The sequence below is a fragment of the Electrona antarctica genome (assembly GCF_951216825.1).
Source record: "Electrona antarctica genome assembly, chromosome: 24".
Classification (NCBI taxonomy): domain Eukaryota; kingdom Metazoa; phylum Chordata; class Actinopteri; order Myctophiformes; family Myctophidae; genus Electrona; species Electrona antarctica.
In genome coordinates this window covers 6148128-6171368 of record NC_136803.1, presented here as the reverse complement: position 1 = coordinate 6171368, position 23241 = coordinate 6148128, and the positions used below count along the sequence as shown (strand labels likewise).

The 23241-nt window shown below is 45.0% G+C and overlaps 1 protein-coding gene across 1 annotated transcript in view; it reads left to right on the top strand.

Annotated features, from left to right (window-relative positions):
* nbeal1 (neurobeachin-like 1) overlaps positions 1–23241 on the top strand; it is a 122130-nt gene that overhangs the window by 10502 nt on the left and 88387 nt on the right. Inside the window, exons 3-4 of the mRNA XM_079495069.1 lie at positions 11928–12019; positions 23085–23241. The exon at positions 23085–23241 is cut by the window's right edge and continues 5 nt beyond it. Coding sequence (XP_079351195.1) covers positions 11928–12019; positions 23085–23241 — 249 coding nt within the window. The remainder of the gene's footprint in view (positions 1–11927; positions 12020–23084) is intronic.

The window sequence follows — 23241 nt, the reverse complement described above, 5'->3', positions numbered from 1 at the left end:
ATGTTGGTACCATAGGAGAGATTGTGTGTAATACAGTATGTGTTTTTAGATATTGTAGTCATGACGCCATCTTCATCATGACCAAAATGGGTCATGAAAATGTGGTCTCACTTCCTTCCTGCAGCCTCTCCCCTCTCCACAAGGAGGGACAGTGCACCAAAGCAGTATGGTCATTGTAGGAATTCAGCTCAAACCCTATAGTCAAACACACAGACTTCATTATTCTTCTGGCCATAAAGGTACACATTTCAAATTGTGCTACTGATATCTACTAAGATTAACATTGAGTCAAGTGACTGCATTTTCTTCCAGAGGTAACATCTTATTTTAAGAATAAGAGCATCTTTACGTGCCACTTTACTGGCCCACAGTGAAAGGTCATCATGGACACTTTGAGAGAGGACGCTCTGAGGACTTATCTGGTCTTCATTCTCTATGAAGGTTATTTATTACTCAACCACCAGGCAATGGTGCCCCGCCCCCCACAAAGTAGCTGATTTTTCAAAGTGAGCCTTAGCCTGCGGAACCCCATTAGGAAATATATGCCAAGGACCCCATAAGAGAAGATTGTTATGGCTCTAGCAGTGATCCCATTTAATGGCATTTCTATCTCTAGGATATACAATGTATATTGTAAAATCAAAGTTAATTTGAATCTCTGAGTTACAGGCCTATAAGGGTCCACTTTTTGATTGATTGAAACCTTTATTTCAGGGGAATCCAATTGAGACCAGGGTCTCTTTTTCAATGGTCCCCGGACCCCACTGTGGGAACCACTGGATTAGGGAGCCGGGTTGAGAGTGACACTTGTTATGTTGGAGGGCCCAACAAAGTATCCTAGACAGAATAATGGCAATGAAAATAATTGACAGTTGCAGCCCTAGACTAAAATGGTTACCCCAACACCAAAGATGTCACAAGAGCTGTCATTCGTTTCCATCTCATTTGGAAAAGCAAAATGTATTGATCTGTGTCGATTTTTGGTTACTCTCCAAAGGTCAGCCTAAAAAGATCTTTGCAAGCGTATTAATTACTGTATTAAGAGCTTAATACTGTAATTGATCAAATATTGGCAATGCAAGTTAAGCAGGATCACATGCACTTGATATATTTCCATGGGCTTTCCAGTTGTTGCTTGGGGAACAAGGTGACGGATAAGAGCAATGGCCAGGCTTGCCGGGCCTAATGGGTCGAGAAGATAAACACACTGTCTGGCTATAGAGGGCATGCTGGATATGATCCCTGAGTGGATGATTGATGATGTTATACTACCGGCACCGACACAAAACAGACCATCCAGGGCAATTACGGCCATTTTGATTCGCCAAAGGCATATCGTGTGTGTGTGTGTGTGTGTGTGTGTGTGTGTGTGTGTGTGTGTGTGTGTGTGTGTGTGTGTGTGTGTGTGTGTGTGTGTGTGTGTGTGTGTGTGTGTGTGTGTGTGTGTGTGTGTGTGTGTGTGTGTGTGTGTGTGTGTGTGTGTGCGCGCGCACACACAAATGTCTGCTAACGAGAACAGACGTGTAGAATCTGTTTATAGAGCTATTAAAAAAAGGAGATCAAAGAGAACGCCCCTGCACTTGTAATTCAGGTCTTCAGAGGGAATGAATGAATGAATGAACACCATTGGACGGCTTTTCTGTTGGAGGCTTGGCCAGTTAGCTGTAGTTATTATACGGAAATAAGGGAGGATAAACGCTAACTACTGCCTTGTAGTTGTTAAGAGTTTTCTCATAAACTGACTTGCTCCCAGACAGTGCATTATATCCATTACTGTCGCGAGCAAGTGACATTTACTTTGCTTTGACACACACACACACACACACACACACACACACACACACACACACACACACACACACACACACACACACACACACACACACACACACTGGGTGTGTATAGGGGTCAGTAATGGAGGCCTAGAATAAACAGTGTCCTGCAGTAAAAACCAGGGTGTGTCCCACCCTGCCATGACACAGTCCCAGGGCAGGTCCTCAATGGGCATCTGTGCTAGCCTCCGAGACAGCCACTCCACTAAAAGAGGGCATTCTCTGACACTTGACACACACACACACACACACACACACACACACACACACACACACACACACACACACACACACACACACACACACACACACACACACACACACACACACACACACACACACACAGACACACACCAGTCAGTCATTTGCTGTATGGGTTGCCACAAACACGTTCACTCCCTTCATAGATAGATGTTAGTTAGCCCAAATCTCTGGTTTCTGTCTCTGCCTTTGTCTCGCTTTCTCCTCCATTCTTTTCACCCTCTCTCTCTGATTCTCAGCGTCCTTTCCTGTTTACACTCTCTGTCTCTGTCTCTGTCTCTGTCTCTGTCTCTCTGTCTCTGTCTCTGTCTCTGTCTCTCTCTCTCTCTCTCTCTCTGTCTCTCTGTCTCTCTGTCTCTCTCTCTGTCTCTGTCTCTGTCTCTGCCTCTGCCTCTGCCTCTGTCTCTGTCTCTGTCTCTGCCTCTGTCTCTGTCTCTGTCTCTGTCTCTGTCTCTCTCCTCTCTGTCTCTCTGTCTCTGTCTCTGTCTCTCTCTCTCTCTCTCTCTCTCATGTATGCCGTATACATACACACACTGTACAGACCAGAGACCACACAATAAAATCCAGTGTGTTTGGGTCCCTTTCATTTTCCTGTCTATCCATGGGTCAGGTCGTGTTACACAAAGTAAGCGTGTGTGTGTGTGTGTGTGTGTGTGTGTGTGTGTGTGTGTGTGTGTGTGTGTGTGTGTGTGTGTGTGTGTGTGTGTGTGTGTGTGTGTGTGTGTGTGTGTGTGTGTGTGTGTGTGTGTGTGTGTGTGTGTGTGTGTGTGTGTGTGTGTGTGTGTGTGTGTGTGTGTGTGTGTGTGTGTGTGTGTGTGTGTGTGTGTGTGTGCGTGCGTGCGTGCGTGTGTGCGTGCGTGTGAGAGTCCTGCCCGGTAGCGGTTAAAAAGTGTTTCATGCAGCCGTGCATGGATTGGGGCGGCTGTGGCTCAGGAGGTAGAGCAGGTCGTCCAATGATCCATGGGTCGGCGGTTCGAATCCCGGCTCCTCCTGTCTACATGTCGAAGTGTCCTTGGGCAAGACACTGAACCCCAAATTGCTCCCGATGTGCTGGTTGGTACCTTGCATGGCTTCCGCCGCAATCGGTGTATGAATGTGTGTGTGAATGGGTGAATGTAATGCACAATCTATGTAAAGCGCCTTGGATAAAGGCGCTATATAAATGCACCATTTACCATTTATTGAAGTTCTCAGTCGCCACGACTGATTTCAGTCATATGGATTCCATAGAAGCCCAGCGTGTCTTCTTTGAAAGCATCTACAAGCTCACAACATGAATGGTCTCAGAAATGTCATGATATCTTCAGCTGGTCGGCCTAATTACATCATCATTACATTTTCAGTCTTGAGATTTTATTTTGCTTTATTCCATGAGCCATCCACAGACGGAATCACGTGTAGGCATGGACAAAACTAGACATGACAGTCGTGGGAAAAAGTTGAAGTACCAAATACTTATAGAAATATAAGTAAAAGTCCAGAATTCAAAATGTACTCAATAGAAATCTTTTTGAAATTAATCAAAATCTCAGAGATTAACCCATTTTGACCTGAGATCAGATTCTAAAAATGTCTTCTACATCCTGACAGTTTTCTGAAAAAGCTATGTTTCTATGTCAGTGGTTCGTTCTTCAAAAATAGCAGACCTACAAGCTCATAGCGCGCCACTCGGTGGCGCGCTATGAGCTTGTAGATCTGCTATTTTTCAATAGCTTAAAGGGATAGTTCAGATTTTTTGAACTTAAGTTGTATGAAATACTTGCCATTAATATAGTGGTTGCAACTGTATTAATTTATTGCCCGAGTCCCATGGTGGGAGTTCTGCTCTGGTTTTGGTCAATATGAAGTAGTTCCGGTCATTTTGTGGGGGCACTGGGGCCACGCAGTAAAAGTAAATGAATCCACAAAACGAACGTAATTTGTATTGTTGACCTATTTCTAAAATAGGAGCGCAACTTTCGTTCAACTTTGACCCCTCTATCACATGGAACTATTTTTTGGGCGTAGTGATATGGACACAAAAAACATAGTTCTGTGTGATAGAGGGGTAAAAAAAGAACGGAAGTTGCACTAATATTTTAGAAATAGGTCAACAATACAAATTACGTTAGTTTTGTGGATTCATTTACTTTTACTGCGTGGCCCCCAGTGCCCCCCACAAAATGACCGGAACTACTTGATATTTCACCAAAACCAGAGCAGAACTCCCACCACAGGACTCGGGCAATCAATTAATACAGTTGCAACCACTATATTAATGGCAAGTATTTCATACAACTTAAGTTCAAAAAATCTGAACTATCCCTTTAAGCATAACATGATGATAACACCAAAAGGGGTTCCCGCCCAGAATGGGTTAAGTACCAAATACTTGCAATATAGAAATACAAGTAAAAGTCCAGAATTCAAAATGTACTCAATAGAAATCTTTTTGAAATTAATCAAAATCTCAGAGATTAAAATAGGGTGCATTTTACACCCTAAAACGCAGTTTATAGTTGAGGGACGCAATAAAACAACGACCTCTGCATCCCCGGGATGCACTACTGTTTTTTATTCTAGTTTATTTTGCTAGCTTTAGTTATAATAATAATTTCTTCTTCTGTTTTCTATTATGAATATAACCACATTATAACCATATAAAATTAAATGGGAGTTAAATGCTGCAATTTGTAAAAATGGCAAAATATGACGTCGTTGAAGTGGGACTCATAAAATGTCCCTGGGACTCATCTAAAAGACCATCCCTGCATCCCGGGACTCATTACATTGAATCTACATCACTGAAATCTACAAAGTAACTAGTAACTAAAGTTTTCCAATAAATGTAGTGGAGTAATGGTACAATATTTGGATCTGAGATGTAGTGGAGTAGAAGTAAAAGTAATGGATATTGTAAATAATCTACTGCCCTCCACCACTGCATGATTCACATGAGGCTGTCATCCAATCCAACTAGTATAATATATATCATATACTGTATATGTATTTCTGTACAGTATCTTATCTGACTTTATACGCACGCACGCACGCACGCAAGCACGCACGCGCGCGCACACGCACACACAGAGGGTCCCAGGCTTGTTCTGATGACCTCACTGTGAATTCCACAGTGCTGGCAGGCAGGACTCCTCTGCTCCGACTGGCCCGCTCCCATTCTGACACGCACACACACACACACACACACACACACACACACACACACACACTGCTCCAACTGGCCCACTCCCATTCTGACACACAGACAGAAGCCCTCCACAGCGCCACTGACTCTTGCATGCATGCACGCACGCATGACACACACACACACACACACACACACACACACACACACACACACACACACACACACACACACACACACACACACACACACACACACTTTTGAAAACATTCTTGAATAGTTCAAATCAGGGTTCAGGGTCAGGGTTTAATCCATGGCCGAGTCATACCATACTAGACTATAAACATGGACGTGGTACCCAATCCCACCCTATTTGGCATTGGCAGCATCAGTGGTTGGCTTGGTGGTAAAGGCCATGATGCGGCATACTGGCGTCATGTCCAGGGTGTGTACTGCCACGTGTCTGTGTGTCAGTGCAATTGGAGTGACACACACACACACACACACACACACACACACACACACACACACACACAAACTGTACATTTTGAACGAAGGCAGACATCGATTTATCTGGCACTGAGGCACTCTTATTGCCACCTCTAATAGCAGCTGATTGTGCCTTCTGCCAGCTCTATTCATGATTTTAATTCATCATTTGAATGCCAATAGAAAAATCTGTGATATACACAATATATCTAATTTTAACCCATTCTGACCTGAGATCAGATTCTAAAATGTCTTCTACATCCTGACAGTTTTCTGAAAAAGCTATGTTTCTATGTCAGTCGTTCTTCGATTTAAAAAAAATAACAGACCTACAAGTTCATAGCGCGCCACTCGGTGGCGCGCTATGAGCTTGTAGATCTGCTATTTTTCAATAGCTAAAGCATAACATAATGCTGACACCAAAAGGGGTTCCCTCCCAAAATGGATTAATGCGGCAAGTATATAGTATTAGACACCCAGTCCTGATGGTGGCGGTAACGAATTTCCGAATCTGGCTGTTGTCATTTCCGGTTCAACGGTGTAAACATCCGCTATCTTTCTTCACTGTGTGTTACAGTGATCTGTCTCCCATTCCGTGTGATCATTGGTTTTTTTCACATCTAACTCAAATTAAGCTCTAATCAAGCCCTGAATATCGCATTTTGAGCAGCTATGCACATAAAGACTGCGTGCATGTGTGCGTGCGCGAGCGTGTATGAGAGGATTTCTGCTAAAATATAATATTGCAACTTTTCAGGAATAGAAAGCCTGCAGTTTCTATTGGCTTGGATTCCCAAACGATGATGTCACTGGTGGACGGGTTTCTGAACTGCCCACAGCCCTCCTATGAGACACTTTTTGTACCATTTTATCATGAACATTAGTGAGGACCAATTATATGAAGATAGGTTGAAAAGTGGTGAAGTGGTCCTCTAATGAGTGCATGTCTGTAGATAAATTGTAGTATAATCACAACCATGTTGATCTGCTGTCCACAGACCCTCGTTCCTACACGGATACGGCAAGTATAATCGTGCCTTTTCAGCCCGGAACCGTCCGGGAACCTTCTGATTCCAAATTGACCACATACTGAGTCGCTGCTGCCAGTTCCTCCTGCCCCACATCATTTCCACGTACCACAATTCTCCAGAGAGGACCTTAAATTGAAACATTAGCCTATAACCGCTATTTGAAGGTTTCTGCTGAGCTGAGCTGTAATAATGAGACTTGGGTCCATGCAAACTCTTGTGTCCGTTTATTCTCCCTGGCAAATTCGTCCATAACCGCAACTTTGACTAAATTATTTCCTCTTCAAACTGTGACTAGATGGCTCTGTGGTCTTACCTCTTGAGCCCCATTGCCCCCGCCGACGGGGGCAGCGGCTGTCCACCTCTGAACAGCGCTCAGCGGGTCAATGGAGACCCAATTGGTCTCCGGTTCCAACTCCGATGTTGCGGATTTTCCCCCTGGACCCCCCTGGGGTTTAAGAGGTTTTAAAGGGACATTTCACCACTATAAGAAACTGCAGTCACTCAATGTTAGTAGTATTTGTAGTAGATAACAGTAGCACAATTTGAAATTTGCACCCTATATGCTGGCCCGAAAAATAATGAAGTCTGTGTTTCACTAGGGTTTGACTAGTGCTGAATTCCTACAATGACCATAATGCTTTGATGTACTGCCTCTGGTGAGGCTGCGTGGAGGTGTGACTTGTAGTCCAGGAAGGAAGTGAGACCACATTTGCATGATGTTTGGTCATGAATATGGCGTCATAACTTGAATATCTAAAAACACATATTACACAAATAAAAACCCCCAGGAAAGTGTTTCTTGTGTCCTAAACATTAAAATTAGATATGGCTGCAAGTGGCCCTTTAAGACCACCATTGCTGGGGCTAATAGTTGGCCTGCTGGATGTCTTCAGGCTTTATTGTGCTTAAAGAAGACCGCAATAAGAATAAAATCGACAGCTGTGTAATTCCTAAACACGTGGGCATGAAATGAATGAAACTAAAAACCAGGCCAGTTTGAATTCCTGAAAATGTTTTTTTGGGACATGACACAGTGGTTTCATGTGACACCGCGCACCACACACACAATGCACAGTCTTCATCCCTATTTCCAGCTAAAGCAGAACAATTGAGCTGCAGCACACCACCAGAATGCAGACTAGGCTACACCTACTGGTGTGTGATATAGCACTGGTTCTCAACCAATCGTCCGGGGACCACCAGTGGTCCTTGAAGGGATTCCAGTACCCCCAGCTAAATGGAGAGTTGGTAACCAAATGGACCCCTATAGATCTTTAACCCATTTAGGCCTGACCTCGAAATTAAAAAAAAACTTCTAAATCCTCCAGTTTTCTGAAATAAATATTTTCACGATTTTTCAAAAATAGCAGACCTACAAGCTCGTAGCGCGCCACTCGGTGGCGCACTACGAGCTTGTAGATCTGCTATTTTCCAATAGCTAAATTATAACAATGTTTAAAACACCAAAAGGGGTTCCCGCCCAAAATGGGTTAACTCTTAAGAGCGTAAAATGAAACCAAATGGACCCGTACAGGTCTTTTTGGTTTAATTTTACACTCACAAGTTAAATCATTGTTAATCATCTGCATTACTTAATTCACAAGAAGTCTACACAAGTAGATCATGTAGAATAATTGTTATTTTGATCAACGTCTGCCTGTTGTCTCTCATTGTGGACAAAATTGTATCCAAGTTTTGAGTCTGAGGCTAAATCTCATCAAATGGTGGTTCCGTGGCTCCAAATGCTGAATAAATAATGGACCTTGATATGAAAATGGTTGAAAACCACTGTAATATAGTAAGTAATCTCCTCTGTTCACCTCCCCTCTCCTCCTTGACCCAGATTAGCGTGGGAGGAGGTGACTGCTCGCCGTATTCCCTCTCTCCTCTAGTGAGAGATTAGCCTGGCTGGCTGGCCGGCGGGGAGATGGCTAAAATTCCTTCTGTCAGAGCGACTGAGCGAGCGAGGGAGCCATATAAAAGGAATGCTGCAGTGTCCCCGTGTCCTGTGCGGCTGGGAGCACTGGGCTGTAGTGTTGACTGTCAACTGAAACTATGACGAAAACTATGTTTTTGAGTGGTGCAACCACTCCAAGGAACAGCAATGTGTGTGACTCATGTGTGACTCATGAGTACCAGTAGGGGCGCTGGTGTGCCAGAGACAGAGAGAGAGTATTGCACTGTTGCCTGCTAATGAGAGAGAGAGGGGGGGGGGGATTTGCACCACTCAGTTCACACGGGTGTGATTTTTCACTGACGAAAACAACAAATAAAACTAATAAAAACTAAGCTATGATGACTAAGACTAAATAATATATATATATATATTGACAATTTCGTCAACAAATAAAAACTAGACTAAACTGTTAGGGAGGGACTAGTGGAGAAGAGAGAACTAAAATATACAAGTCATTTTATGCTTGGTTGCATGCTGAAAATAGCCGATCTACAAGCTCACAACACTTCGCAGCGCGACATTTTGTGAGCTTGTAGATCTGCTATTTTCAGCATGCAACCAACTCTTAAAATCTTTTGATTTTGTCGACTAAACCTAGACTTAACACTAACACATTTCAGTTGACTAAAATGTGACTAAAACAAAATTAATTCAAAATGACTAAATCCAAATTTGCTGTCAAAATCAACACTAGTGGCTGGAAGCAGTGGGCTCTGGTTCAGCCCAGTGCCTCTGCTCCCTCCCTGCTGCAGAAGGACAGTCCTCTGCTCCCTCCCTGCTCCCTCTCTGCTCCCTCCCTGCTCCCTCTCTGCTCCCTCCCTGCTCCCTCTCTGCTCCCTCCCTGCTCCCTCTCTGCTCCCTCCCTGCTGCAGAAGACAGTCAGGGATATACTATACATTCCCAGCATTACAGTTTGTCAGCATTCAGAAACGCATCCGACTTTAAAGGCCTCAGCCATCTGCCTCTTCCGAAACCGTAGCTGTATAGTCTCAGCGAAGCATGCCTCGCATAACATATCCCTTCCCCTCCTTCCTCAACGTCAACCGGTCGCGCACATTCCCGGCGGCTTGGCTTGGAATTCACACCCGGAAGTTGTGTTGTTACAAGTGGCAGCACAGCAGTGCCAAGCGAGGCCAACATTCCCTGCGGGGTCTTTTTTTTCCCCTTCTTCTCTTCCCGTTGACTTCCCTGGCAGGGCATTGTTCCATGGAATGAATGGAGCTCCAGGCCCAGCAACCAGCTGCCAGTGACGTCTCCCCACCCGGGGAGCGCATAAGGCAGAATGTGGCCCGGCCTGTTTGCCTCTCTCTCTCTCTCCGACAGGTGTGCGTTTTAGCGTCCCCCGCCCCTGATAAGCATCACACAGACACCTGTTGGAGTCGTCCCTTACTGTAGACATTTTTGTTTAGACCTAGAATGATAAGACAGGGATGGGTCGGTCGGTGTCGTCGTCACGTACAGTCATTGTGTGTGAGAATGGCTGCGCTGGCAGACAAGCTGCAAGGTTGACAGTCACTTAGTGACTGACTTAGTTAAACCCTACCCTGTAGTTGAGAGGGGTCTGTTAAACCCTACCTGTAGTTGAGAGGGGTCTGTACACCTAATGACTTAGTTAAACCCTACCCTGTAGTTGAGAGGGGTCTGTACACCTAATGTCTTAGTTAAACCCTACCCTGTAGTTGAGAGGGGTCTGTACACCTAATGTCTTGACTTAGTTAAACCCTACCCTGTAGTTGAGAGGGGTCTGTACACCTAATGTCTTAGTTAAACCCTACCCTGTAGTTGAGAGGGGTCTGTACACCTAGGGCCCTATTATGCATGTCTTAAGTACCAGGTCTTATTACTTAACTTAAGACCTGGAGGCGTGATCAATGCCATTTGGCTATTCTGAGTGGCCAAACAGCATTGGCCACGCCTCCAGGTCTTAAGTTAAGTCATAAGACCTGGTACTTAAGACACGCATAATAGGGCCCCTAATGTCTTAGTTAAACCCTACCCTGTAGTTGAGAGGGGTCTGTACACCTAATGTCTTAGTTAAACCCTACCCTGTAGTTGAGAGGGGTCTGTATACCAAATGTCTTTGCCGAAAATAGCTGATCTGATCAACAAGCTCACAACACGTTTAATATGCTAGCTATTTTTGGTTGGCTTGATCATGACAACCCAGTTTTCACCCATTGTCAATTATCGAATGTAATCCTGGGCGCTACACTACACTTCCTCTGCCAACCTGGGCCCCCCCCAGGTTGGCAGAGGAAGTGTAGTGGGCAGCGGACTGACCTCATGCTTACGACACTCCATGTTTAATGCAAGCGTTGGCTGGTAGCTCAAGTTGTAGATACCCCCCCAGTCTATATGTAATAATAACAGGAATACATAAACAAATAGATGTATTTTCATTAAACAGTTCCAACTTCCAAGAGGATTATGTTTATATGGAAAAGATGTGCCCCTAATACATACACACACACACACACACACACACACACACACACACACACACACACACACACACACACACACACACACACACACACACACACACACACACACACACACACACACATGATGAACACACACATCACATCCTGGCTGTGTTTGTACACTGCATGAATATGGGGAGTCTGATAGTAAAGACTGCTAACTATGGACTCTCTCACCTGCATCTATAATTTAATATCCCATTAAGACCTGAGACCAGATTCTACAAATGTGTTCTAAATCATGACAGTTTTATGAAAAACCTATGTTTCTATATCAGTGATGCTCAAACTATTTCATATCAAGGACCCCCAAAATCTGTATTTGGGGGGTCTGCAATATCTGTAATATATCTGTATTTTGCTGAAAATCTGTTGTTCCAGGGACCCCCCAGAAGCAAAGATATGAGTTATAAACCTTCGCTGGGAAAGAACACACATTCAAAGATTTGCAGTTTTGAAACAGTTTTCACGATTTTTACAAGCATGTAGATCTGCTATTTTTCAACAGCTAAAGTTTAAAATAATGGTGTAATGGTGTAATGGTGTAATGGTGTAATGGTGTAATGGTGTAAGGGTTAAATAATGGTGTAATGGTGTAAGCTAACAGATGCGTTCCAGGTCACACACTGGACACGTTATTCGGAAAACCGATGGAGAAACGCCGCTAAAAATCTGAAAAACGTGCTCGTTGTGTGGAGACCTTTAATGGGACAATAATCTCTGAACACGTTCTTCTCTGTCTGTTTTCAGAGGGACCCTGACTACCTGAAGCTATGGCTGGAGATCTTCATCAGCTCCTACGAGCGCTGTCTCGATGTGGACTTTGAGAAGCCACTTTCAAGGTAACGACATACATAACAATACTGTAGCACAATCTGGCTTAAAAGTGGAACAAAAAGGAAAAATCACACCCGTGTGAACTGAGTGGTGTAAGGTCTTATATAGACTGATCAGCTGTGGTCTGACGTAATGTCTGACGTAATGAAATCACACCCGTGTGAACTGGGTGACCAAAGCAACCATGCTCATTTTTGAGCGAACAGACAGACAGACAGACAGTCAGACTTTTTACGAACAGACAGACAGACAGTCAGACAGACACGTAAACTAACAAAGCCAGTCGTAGGAGTGGTTTACACCACTCAAAAACCATTATCCCCTTGAGAGATGTTCTGAATGCTTAATGGTATACGATACGTAGCAGTTGTTCAGGCAGCCTTGTCTATGACATATCTATGACACATTACTCCATATTTGGGCAGGGTGTCGGCTCAATCCAAACAATTCCATGATATCAAAATAAAGTTAAAAAAACAATCACACCTGTGAAGTGAGGGGCGCTCTTATCGTACATCATCATGATGTAACATGTCTATTTGCTCTGACACATATGAGTAAATTCTCCATTCATTGTCAATGGGAATTTAATGTTTGTGTAAGACGACAATCTACACTAATAGCTGAACATAGGAAGGGCTAGTGCCCCTCAAACAAATATATAATAAAACGTGAAAGAAAAATTTACTGGAAGTACTTTTTTTGTGCAGCGCACATGGAATTTGGTGCTAGTGCTATTGGTCGAGCACTTTGTGAGATTAGTCTCAGACAAATGTACGCACGCACGCACGCACGCACGCACGCGCACGCACACGACACACACACACAGACCTTTTAGATGGATCGCCTCCCAGAGGCCACACCATGATAATTGTAAAAAACATTTCACAGAGAAAGATTGTGTGCAGTGTGCACATCTCAATGCCTATATTCAGGCCTGGTGCTGGATGTCAGGCATCAAGGTAAATGGTGCATTTATATAGCGCCTTTATCCAAGGCGCTTTACATAGATTGTGCATTACATTCACCCATTCATACACCGATTGCGGTGGAAGCCATGCAAGGTACCAACCAGCACATCGGGAGCAATTTGGGGTTCAGTGTCTTGCCCAAGGACACTTCGACATGTAGACAGGAGGAGCCGGGATTCGAACCGCCGACCCATGGATCATTGGACGACCTGCTCTACCTCCTGAGCCACAGTCGCAGGAAGAGGAAGAACATCCGCACACAGTTTGTAGAGCTCTTTATTTTAAGGCAACAAATTGCAACGTTTCGACCGACTAGGTCTTCATCAGGCAAATATTACAAAATATATACAAAAATCATTGATTAATGATCATGCATAACACCTAGTGGGAAGGAGCACAGTAACCTAGAGACCAATCCCAGGGCTAGAACCTGTCGGGTCGGTCGAAACATTGCAATTTGTTGCGTTAACCGATTTTGACCTGAGATCAGATTCTAAAAATAAAGTAAGTCTCGGAGCTCTACAAACTGGCGTGCGGATGTTCTCCCTCTTCCTTAACTGTAAAAAACATCCCTCTTCATTCATCCCAGATCACTGACCGTTTTTCTCACGGTAGCCATTTTGCTCTTACATCATCAAGAGCAAAGTGACCACCATATACATACATATCGCTGTAACTTGGCTCAGCCTGTGTGTGTGTGTGTGTGTGTGTGTGTGTGTGTGTGTGTGTGTGTGTGTGTGTGTGTGTGTGTGTGTGTGTGTGTGTGTGTGTGTGTGTGTGTGTGTGTGTGTGTGTGTGTGTGTGTGTGTGTGTGTGTGTGTGTGTGTGTGTGTGTGTGTGCGCGCGTGCGCCTCATCTACAGACACATCATGTCTCCTTCTGCACCGCAAAGCCAAAAATAGCGCAGTCAGTCACACAGCATGCCTTGGATGCAGAGGTCACGCTTCTATGCGAGTGATGTCATACATGCATACACACACATCTAGCCCTGTGCACTGTGTGCAACACACACACACACATCTAGCCCTGTGCACTGTGTGCACAGACACACACATCTAGCCCTGTGCACTGTGTGCAACACACACACACACATCTAGCCCTGTGCAGGCTGTGGCTCCATCGGCGTGTTGCATCTAGGGAGGAGGTGAGATGGACTGGTGGGATAGCGGCTGTGAGTCACGTGATCATCACAGAGGAGGAGGAGGAGGAGGAGGAGGAGGAGGAGGAGGAGGAGGAGAGGCCAGTGTGAGGTTGCATAATAACACAGGCAGAAGAGAGCAGCCGGTTTGTGTGTGTGTGGGTGTGCACGAGCCAGAAGAACATCTATAGAAACACCAGCATGTGTGCGTGCGTGCGTGCGTGCGTGCGTGCGTGTCTGTGTTTGTTGGATCGCAGTGCCATGCTGCAAGCAGCAGCAGGGGGGAGGGGCAGATGAAAACCTCATTAGTAATAGTACATGAGTGTGCTGTCACTGTGGGTGTAGCTCTCTCTCTCTCTGTCACCCTCACACTATGTCTCTCTCTCTCTCTATCTCGACCTCTCTCTTCTTTTCTCAGTCTCAACCATCTCTCCCTTTCTGTCGTCGTCCCCCCCCCCCCCCCCCCCCTCTCTCTCTCTCTCTCTCTCAGCTGGTATATCTGTCCTGTTTTCCCACTGATACGCATCGCTGTGATTTGGCCATGCTCTACACACACACACACACACACACACACACACACAGTCCGGCTTCTCTTTCTAGAGATGAACTGCAGACCTGTGCACACCCATACACAACATGCACACAAACACGCTGCTCATTCTATAGATCTTCCGCTGGCTCGTGCACACACATACACACACACAAACACGCTGATGTTTCTATAGACGTTCTTCTGGCTCGTGCACACCCATACACACGCACAAACCGGCTGCCCTTAGATGTTCTGCAGGCTCGTGCACACCCATACACATACTGTACACACACACACACACACACACACACGCTGCTCTTTCTATAGGTGCTCTGTAGACATGCACATGTGCTCGTTTGTGTCTGTAAGCATGCGTGGCGCGACTACAAAGCTGAAAAGCACAGGAAGCGTTGCGCACGCTCGTGCTCGCTCGTGCACGCTCGTGGCACTGCCTCTGATAAGCGGCCGCTGCATAGCTGATGTAGCGTGTAATCTGACACGCCCGGAGGTGGCTGCAGCCAGTGTGTATGCATGTGCACCTCAAGAGATGGGGAGGGTGCTTTGTTTGTTTGTGTTAGCAGTGTGCACATCAGCACCCCGAAGGCGTTGCATGTTGTTCGCTTTAAGTGTGTGTGTGTGTGTGTGTGTGTGTGTGTGTGTGTGTGTGTGTGTGTGTGTGTGTGTGTGTGTGTGTGTGTGTGTGTGTGTGTGTGTGTGTGTGTGTGTGTGTGTGTGTGTGTGTGTGTGTGTGTGTGTGTGTGTGTGTGGGGGGGGGGGGTCTGGTTCATGTTGCACTCTATCTACAAACATCCCCTTCTGTGCTTGTTTGTATGTACACATTTGTGTTTGGGATGAAGTGTGTGTGTGTGCTTACATCTATTTGTGTGTGCCTGTGTGCACGCTTCATTTCTAGAGAGAGATAACCACAGGTCACTCCTTTCCTGTGGCAGCACACAAACAACTGCACATCAGCCCAAAAGGGAACATCAGCCCAAAAGGGAACATCAGCCCAAAAGGGAACGTCAGCCCAAAAGGGAAACGGAGAAGACAGAGATCAACCATGACAGTGATGACACACATGGAACAGCAACATCTGCCAACATTGCAGACATAATGTTGTGTTCCCAGTTCCCACATTATTTCACCGTGGTCTCACACAGCCTACAGATGGCTTTCGTTTCATCAAGTTCATCATCTCTGCCATCTACGTTTTAAAATCCAGAATGAAGCCAGATGTTGTTAACGTAAGCTAAGGTGCTGGCTTTAAGGGAACAGTACCCGCCATTGTTATAAATGATTGTTTAGTCAACTAGAGCTTCTGTTGTTCAAATGTTACTAAGCACAAAGAAAACTGGAGCGACACTGTGGTTAAATATATGTGTACTGTGAAATATGTGTTGGATCTTTCTTTAACCCTTAGAAGATGAAAGACGCCAATTGGCGTCTTCATCAGAATTCCGTAAATGATCAATGACGCCAATTGGCGTCTTCGCCGTTTTTGATTAATCTAAACATATTAATATGCTCCGAAGCGCTGTTTAAATTCCTGAGCTTATATTCCAACTACATTACCCAGAAAACCCGTGTCACGTGACACACGTGTACGTGTTGCCATTGGAAGCTGGTCCCACCCCCTGTAAACAGTGGGGGCAGAGGGAGTCTTCATAGTTTTCATTGTTTTGCCTGTTTACCCGTCTCGCCCGAGCGATTTTCTAGCAGAAAAAGTTGAAAGCAGTACTATTTATTTGAGCGAGTTTTGTGGTAGTAGTATTGATCCATACGCGTCCCAGTCGCCTTCTCCAGGCGGAGTAGCCCTGGTCCAGTGCTTACAGCGAGACTCGCTGCTCCCTCCCTCCTTTTTTCATTGTCTCCCCATCGTCGTCCGATGAGCTATACCGGGAAACCATTGAAGAAGACGATCAACCCGGAATGTTTTGAGGTAATCTTATTGTAGATCCTTCTATAGTGATCAGAAATCATAAGATGATCGCTACAAATAGATGCTTGGATAATTACTACTACTAGTCAGATCATGACGCCAGAATGACTCACCACGATGGCCCCCAGCCATTAGCCAGCACCAAAGGTGCTGGCTAATGGTGTCGATCGGTTGGTCGGTGCAGTACAAATGTATCGTAGCAGGCATGCACGCATGGCAGTACAAGTATTTTATATTGTAGCGTGCCTTATAGGCGATCTGATCTTTAGAGTAATGTTTGCTCCTTTTATTTACTGTCTACAAAGACGGAGAACAAACATGCATCGTTTACTGAAGCAACGCGTGGTTGTTGATGACCTTGCTACAAGGATCGGAGGGGGGACGGGGAGTGAAGCTAACAGTAGCGTATTATATAAGATCTGTATGACGTTTCATTGACGTCTGAGCTTGCATGATAATCGCATTCATTGAATATTGTATACTATCATGATTGTACATTGTTTAGTGTGTCTCCGTGTGATGATGATGATGACGATGATGTCAGATAGCCTACGTCCCCCCCCCCCAACTGGCTATTGGCCGGGCTGACTACAGCTAAATGTTTATTTTTATATATTTAGAACTGGCATCAGATGAGGAGGAGGAGGAGGATGATGATGATGAAGACGAAGAGTCAAGACTGCGATGGAGTTATCCGACACTGAACCGGATGCATTCATTCATTTCAGTTGTTGTTTTTTTTTAATTTAGCCTACACACACACACACACACCGTCAAGAACAACTGGAATGCAGTGGTTTGGGGACACTGGGGAGTTTGGGGACAACTGTTTTGTATGTAGGCCTATTTATTTTCTGTAATATTTATTATAATTGTATTATGTTAGTAGTCATAAAAAATAAAAGACGCTTTTACAATGAGTTAGACCTGTCATGGCTATTTTGTTCACTATTCTGAGGTTTATGGTTTGACTAAGCGAGTTTCAACTGTGATTTACTCTGTAACGGTAGATGGTAAGAACCCAATTTTTTGTTATAATACAGTATACATTCAAGTCTATATTTTGATACATATCATGGGCACAAAGTCATATCAAAACAATGTCCTTGGATGTGTTTTTTTATCAAAACTGTTTCTTCACAACAGGTTTTTGAGATACATGCATGAATAGACAAGGTACTGGTAAGACTATGTAAACATGGTATATATCAAAATGTGCGTTAGAATGTCTAATTTTACCCCAAAAAAGAATTGAGTTTATATGATGTTCCATTTCAGAGCTAGGGGGACTTTTAGCTGGATAGGTCAGATTGATCATGACTGACCATGCTATTTATAGATGGCAAAATATCTACAGTGGTACATGTGAGAAACTTTTTATTTTATTTTAATTGAACTAGACAACTCACCCTTTAAAATGAGATATTGCATGGCTATGTACGCCCAGCAGAAAAAAAGTTATTTAGAAAATAAAACTTCAACCGGGCATAACTTTTTTTGTTGTCCTAGAAACACTACCCAGTGTAAATGCAGGCTCTTTTAAATGGCTTCAAACACAAAAACTAAACATTTTATCAACTCAGTTCATTTTTTTCCTGGAAGCAGACAAGCCAAGCTTTCTCTGAAGGTCTTTCGTTGTCACACATTCACAACAGAGAATTTTCAATAAATCATTCAAAAACGCCATTCTGCCATAGAGAAGTCTAAAAACTATATAGAAATCCATGAAACTCTCAAAGAGTTAAATTTGAAGATGAAAGGAAGCTTATTAGGTGAACTCCAAGCACACTTTGGACAAGCGAGGTCAAAGGTTAAAATGCCTTTTAATGGCATATACAACATCAAAAACAACCAGTAAGAAGCCAGATGTTGTTAACGTAAGCTAAGGTGCTGGCTTTAACCCATTTTGACCTGAGACCAGATTCTAAAAATGTCTTCTACATCCTGACAGTTTTCTGAAAAAGCTATGTTTCTATGTCAGTGGTTCTTCGATTTTTCAAAAATAGCAGACCTACAAGCTCGTAGCGCGACACTCGGTGGAGCGCTATGAGCTTGTAGATCTGCTATTTTTCAATAGCTAAAGCAGGGCGCGTGCACGCATCCGAGGTCGCGTGCACGCATCCGATTGGGTGACGGCAGACTGCTGGGCAAGCGCTGGTGCTGGAGTATCAACATACTACTACTAAGGTCTCAGAAGCACTTGCCCACCGGGCAAGTACAGGTCATGTTCTACTTGCCCAAAGTTCATGCCCACTTTTCCATTATAAAAAAATAGGGAAATTTGCTCTTCTAGAAAAAACAAATCCAATTGATAACCGTTGAGTGGCGACAGTCACTTGCCTGTCGGGCAACCTGGAAGCAAACTACACTTGCCCGAACGTTTTATTTACTTGCCACGGGCAGTCAGGCAACCATTAGTGTCAACCCCTGTTGTATGGAATGAATTTTGTACTGGCCATATATGGAGCGTGTCTTGAGTGTACATGGTTTGAGGAGGTCAGATCAACATATGGAATGTCAGAACAGGTCAGCGCCACATATGGAGATCTAAGGGTGGCAGCGGGGGCTTGAGTGTATAGGGTTGAGGTGAGGGACCAGGTAGGGCCGGGCCTTAATTTTCAGGCCTGTTGAGAACTCTAGTTTTCCAGGGTTTGATGAGGTCAGTGTTGTGATCTTCGGCCATATATATATGGAGCGTGTCACAAGACGTGACGGACTGACAACCATATATGGAGGCATGGCGGATCGACTGACGGACGGTCTGTCGGTCTTTTGAACACGGCAATTAGTTTTAGTCCTAACCCTAACCCTAGTCATCTGAAATTATTTATTCTTAGTTTTCTTATAGTCTTAGTCAACAAAATGAACACTGGAGTGGATGATGCGAGGATGGAAGTTTAAGCAGGTTGCTTCCAGCAGTCAGATGATCACGATCACAGTCACAGACCTTTCCTTGGTCACACTTTGCAATTCAGGCAGGGCCCATTCAAAGCATTATCCCAGAGGGTGCTAGAGATGTCTATCTACGTCCTGTAAGTAGACTTAGAAATAAAACTAGTGTTGACTAATCATTACAAGTGGCTCATATTTTGAAGAGGAAGAGGAAGTCTGTTGTAGCCAACTGTAGCCAACTGCCATGATAGACAATTGTTATGATGCCGGTAAGCGCTGTAGTCTAACCAAGATTTAAAAAAGTTTATTGAATTTTCATAGTACATAGTAACAGTAATTTTTATTTATTTATTTTATTTGGAAAAAGCAGTAACAGTAATTTCAAAGGAATTATTTACATATATTTTCCCCCCCACATCCCCATGGCAGCAAATACAAAACAAAATCTTCGAAGAAATATCAGGAAATATCAGGAAAATTAAAATAATAATAACAATAAAATAAAGAAACACATTACATACAGTTTAACAAACAAATGCACAATGTCCATCACAGTTCCCTACCCCCACACCACAGCTGACTACTCCAATTAACCACTATACATCCAAAGCCTCTTCAATATCACCTCGCTTAATGAAGTCCAAGAACTTCTCCCATATCTTATAGAATACAGCAGGTTTCTTCCTAATTATGTACGTTAGTTTCTCATGTGCCAAACTGGTCGTTAAATTCCTCAGCCAAAAGCCGATCGTAGGGGCAGTCTAACCAAGATTAGTAAACAAGAACCCAAGTGGATTAAACTCAAGCTTTTAGCCAAAGTTCATATATTTACGATATGAAAACCATGCATCTGCGACTAAAACAACGTAAACACTTTTAGTTTGGAAGTACGTTAAACATGGAACCCACCGCGGCATTATAGTGAGTAATTAATTGTATAAGTCTCACACTGGTAAAATCATCATCAACAACAGCTCCCCAAAACAACAAACGGGTAGGCTATAGCAGGGGGAGGCAACCTTAGGCACCAGTATATAGCAGGGGGAGGCAACCTTAGGCACCAGTATATAGCAGGGGGAGGCAACCTTAGGCACCAGTATATAGCAGGGGGAGGCAACCTTAGGCACCAGTATATAGCAGGGGGAGGCAACCTTAGGCACCAGTATATAGCAGGGGGAGGCAACCTCAGGCACCAGTATATAGCAGGGGGAGGCAACCTTAGGCACCAGTATATAGCAGGGGGAGGCAACCTTAGGCACCAGTATATAGCAGGGGGAGGCAACCTCAGGCACCAGTATATAGCAGGGGGAGGCAACCTTAGGCACCAGTATATAGCAGGGGGAGGCAACCTTAGGCACCAGTATATAGCAGGGGGAGGCAACCTTAGGCACCAGTATATAGCAGGGGGAGGCAACCTTAGGCACCAGTATATAGCAGGGGGAGGCAACCTCAGGCACCAGTATATAGCAGGGGGAGGCAACCTTAGGCACCAGTATATAGCAGGGGGAGGCAACCTTAGGCACCAGTATATAGCAGGGGGAGGCAACCTCAGGCACCAGTATATAGCAGGGGGAGGCAACCTTAGGCACCAGTATATAGCAGGGGGAGGCAACCTTAGGCACCAGTATATAGCAGGGGGAGGCAACCTCAGGCACCAGTATATAGCAGGGGGAGGCAACCTTAGGCACCAGTATATAGCAGGGGGAGGCAACCTTAGGCACCAGTATATAGCAGGGGGAGGCAACCTCAGGCACCAGTATATAGCAGGGGGAGGCAACCTTAGGCACCAGTATATAGCAGGGGGAGGCAACCTTAGGCACCAGTATATAGCAGGGGGAGGCAACCTCAGGCACCAGTATATAGCAGGGGGAGGCAACCCCAGGCACCAGTATATAGCAGGGGGAGGCAACCTTAGGCACCAGTATATAGCAGGGGGAGGCAACCTTAGGCACCAGTATATAGCAGGGGGAGGCAACCTCAGGCACCAGTATATAGCAGGGGGAGGCAACCTTAGGCACCAGTATATAGCAGGGGGAGGCAACCTTAGGCACCAGTATATAGCAGGGGGAGGCAACCTTAGGCACCAGTATATAGCAGGGGGAGGCAACCTTAGGCACCAGTATATAGCAGGGGGAGGCAACCTTAGGCACCAGTATATAGCAGGGGGAGGCAACCTTAGGCACCAGTATATAGCAGGGGGAGGCAACCTCAGGCACCAGTATATAGCAGGGGGAGGCAACCTTAGGCACCAGTATATAGCAGGGGGAGGCAACCTTAGGCACCAGTATATAGCAGGGGGAGGCAACCTTAGGCACCAGTATATAGCAGGGGGAGGCAACCTTAGGCACCAGTATATAGCAGGGGGAGGCAACCTTAGGCACCAGTATATAGCAGGGGGAGGCAACCTTAGGCACCAGTATATAGCAGGGGGAGGCAACCTTAGGCACCAGTATATAGCAGGGGGAGGCAACCTTAGGCACCAGTATATAGCAGGGGGAGGCAACCTCAGGCACCAGTATATAGCAGGGGGAGGCAACCTTAGGCACCAGTATATAGCAGGGGGAGGCAACCTTAGGCACCAGTATATAGCAGGGGGAGGCAACCTCAGGCACCAGTATATAGCAGGGGGAGGCAACCTTAGGCACCAGTATATAGCAGGGGGAGGCAACCTTAGGCACCAGTATATAGCAGGGGGAGGCAACCTCAGGCACCAGTATATAGCAGGGGGAGGCAACCTTAGGCACCAGTATATAGCAGGGGGAGGCAACCTTAGGCACCAGTATATAGCAGGGGGAGGCAACCTTAGGCACCAGTATATAGCAGGGGGAGGCAACCTTAGGCACCAGTATATAGCAGGGGGAGGCAACCTTAGGCACCAGTATATAGCAGGGGGAGGCAACCTTAGGCACCAGTATATAGCAGGGGGAGGCAACCTTAGGCACCAGGGCCAACATTGGCACAAAGGAGGGTGATCACTGGCACACTGGCAAGTGTGTGAGAGAGAATTTATGGTTTTAAATAAACTATTTAAAAAAATGCAGTCAAATAAATGAAGTCCCTCACATTTGTGTGTACATTACATCCTGCATTCTACATTCATTAAAACTGAACTCTGTGTTTGCCCTGACTCTAATGATCATTATAACAACGTGAAAGAAAATATTTAAAAAGAAGGAAAAACTTTATATTTGTGGACAAGCAAAATATGTTGGAATTTTTCACGTGGTGTCATTCAAATTAATTAATGTTGATATGGCACACTGACGATCTAGAAAATGAAAACATTGGACAAAAGGTCGCAGACCCCTGGGCTACAGTACAGTACTGTTACTGTCACTTCCTGCAAGAATCTGTAATTGAAGTTCACCTAGCCTGCTTTATATTCCACGCCTTTAAATTGTGCTTGTACTTGGAACTGTTTGGCCGCAGTGCCAATTCTGATAAACATTCTAGTTCATTAGTTGAAGTGGGTCCGCCGTGCACTGTGCATGGTGCTGCCTGAACTCTAACCTGTCTCCATTCCTGTCTCTCTCTGTCTGTCTGTCTGTCTCTCTCTCTGTCTGTCTGTCTGTCTGTCTCTCTCTCTGTCCGTCCCCAGGCTGGAGGACGTGCCCCCGGTGCTGACCCTGCTGCCAGACAACATCCTGCAGGTGCTCAGACACCAGCTGCTGCAGTGCGTCCAGAAGGCCTCGGATGGCCTGGAGCCCGAGCAGCAGAACCTGTCCCTGCTGCTGCTCAAGTTTCTCATGGTCATC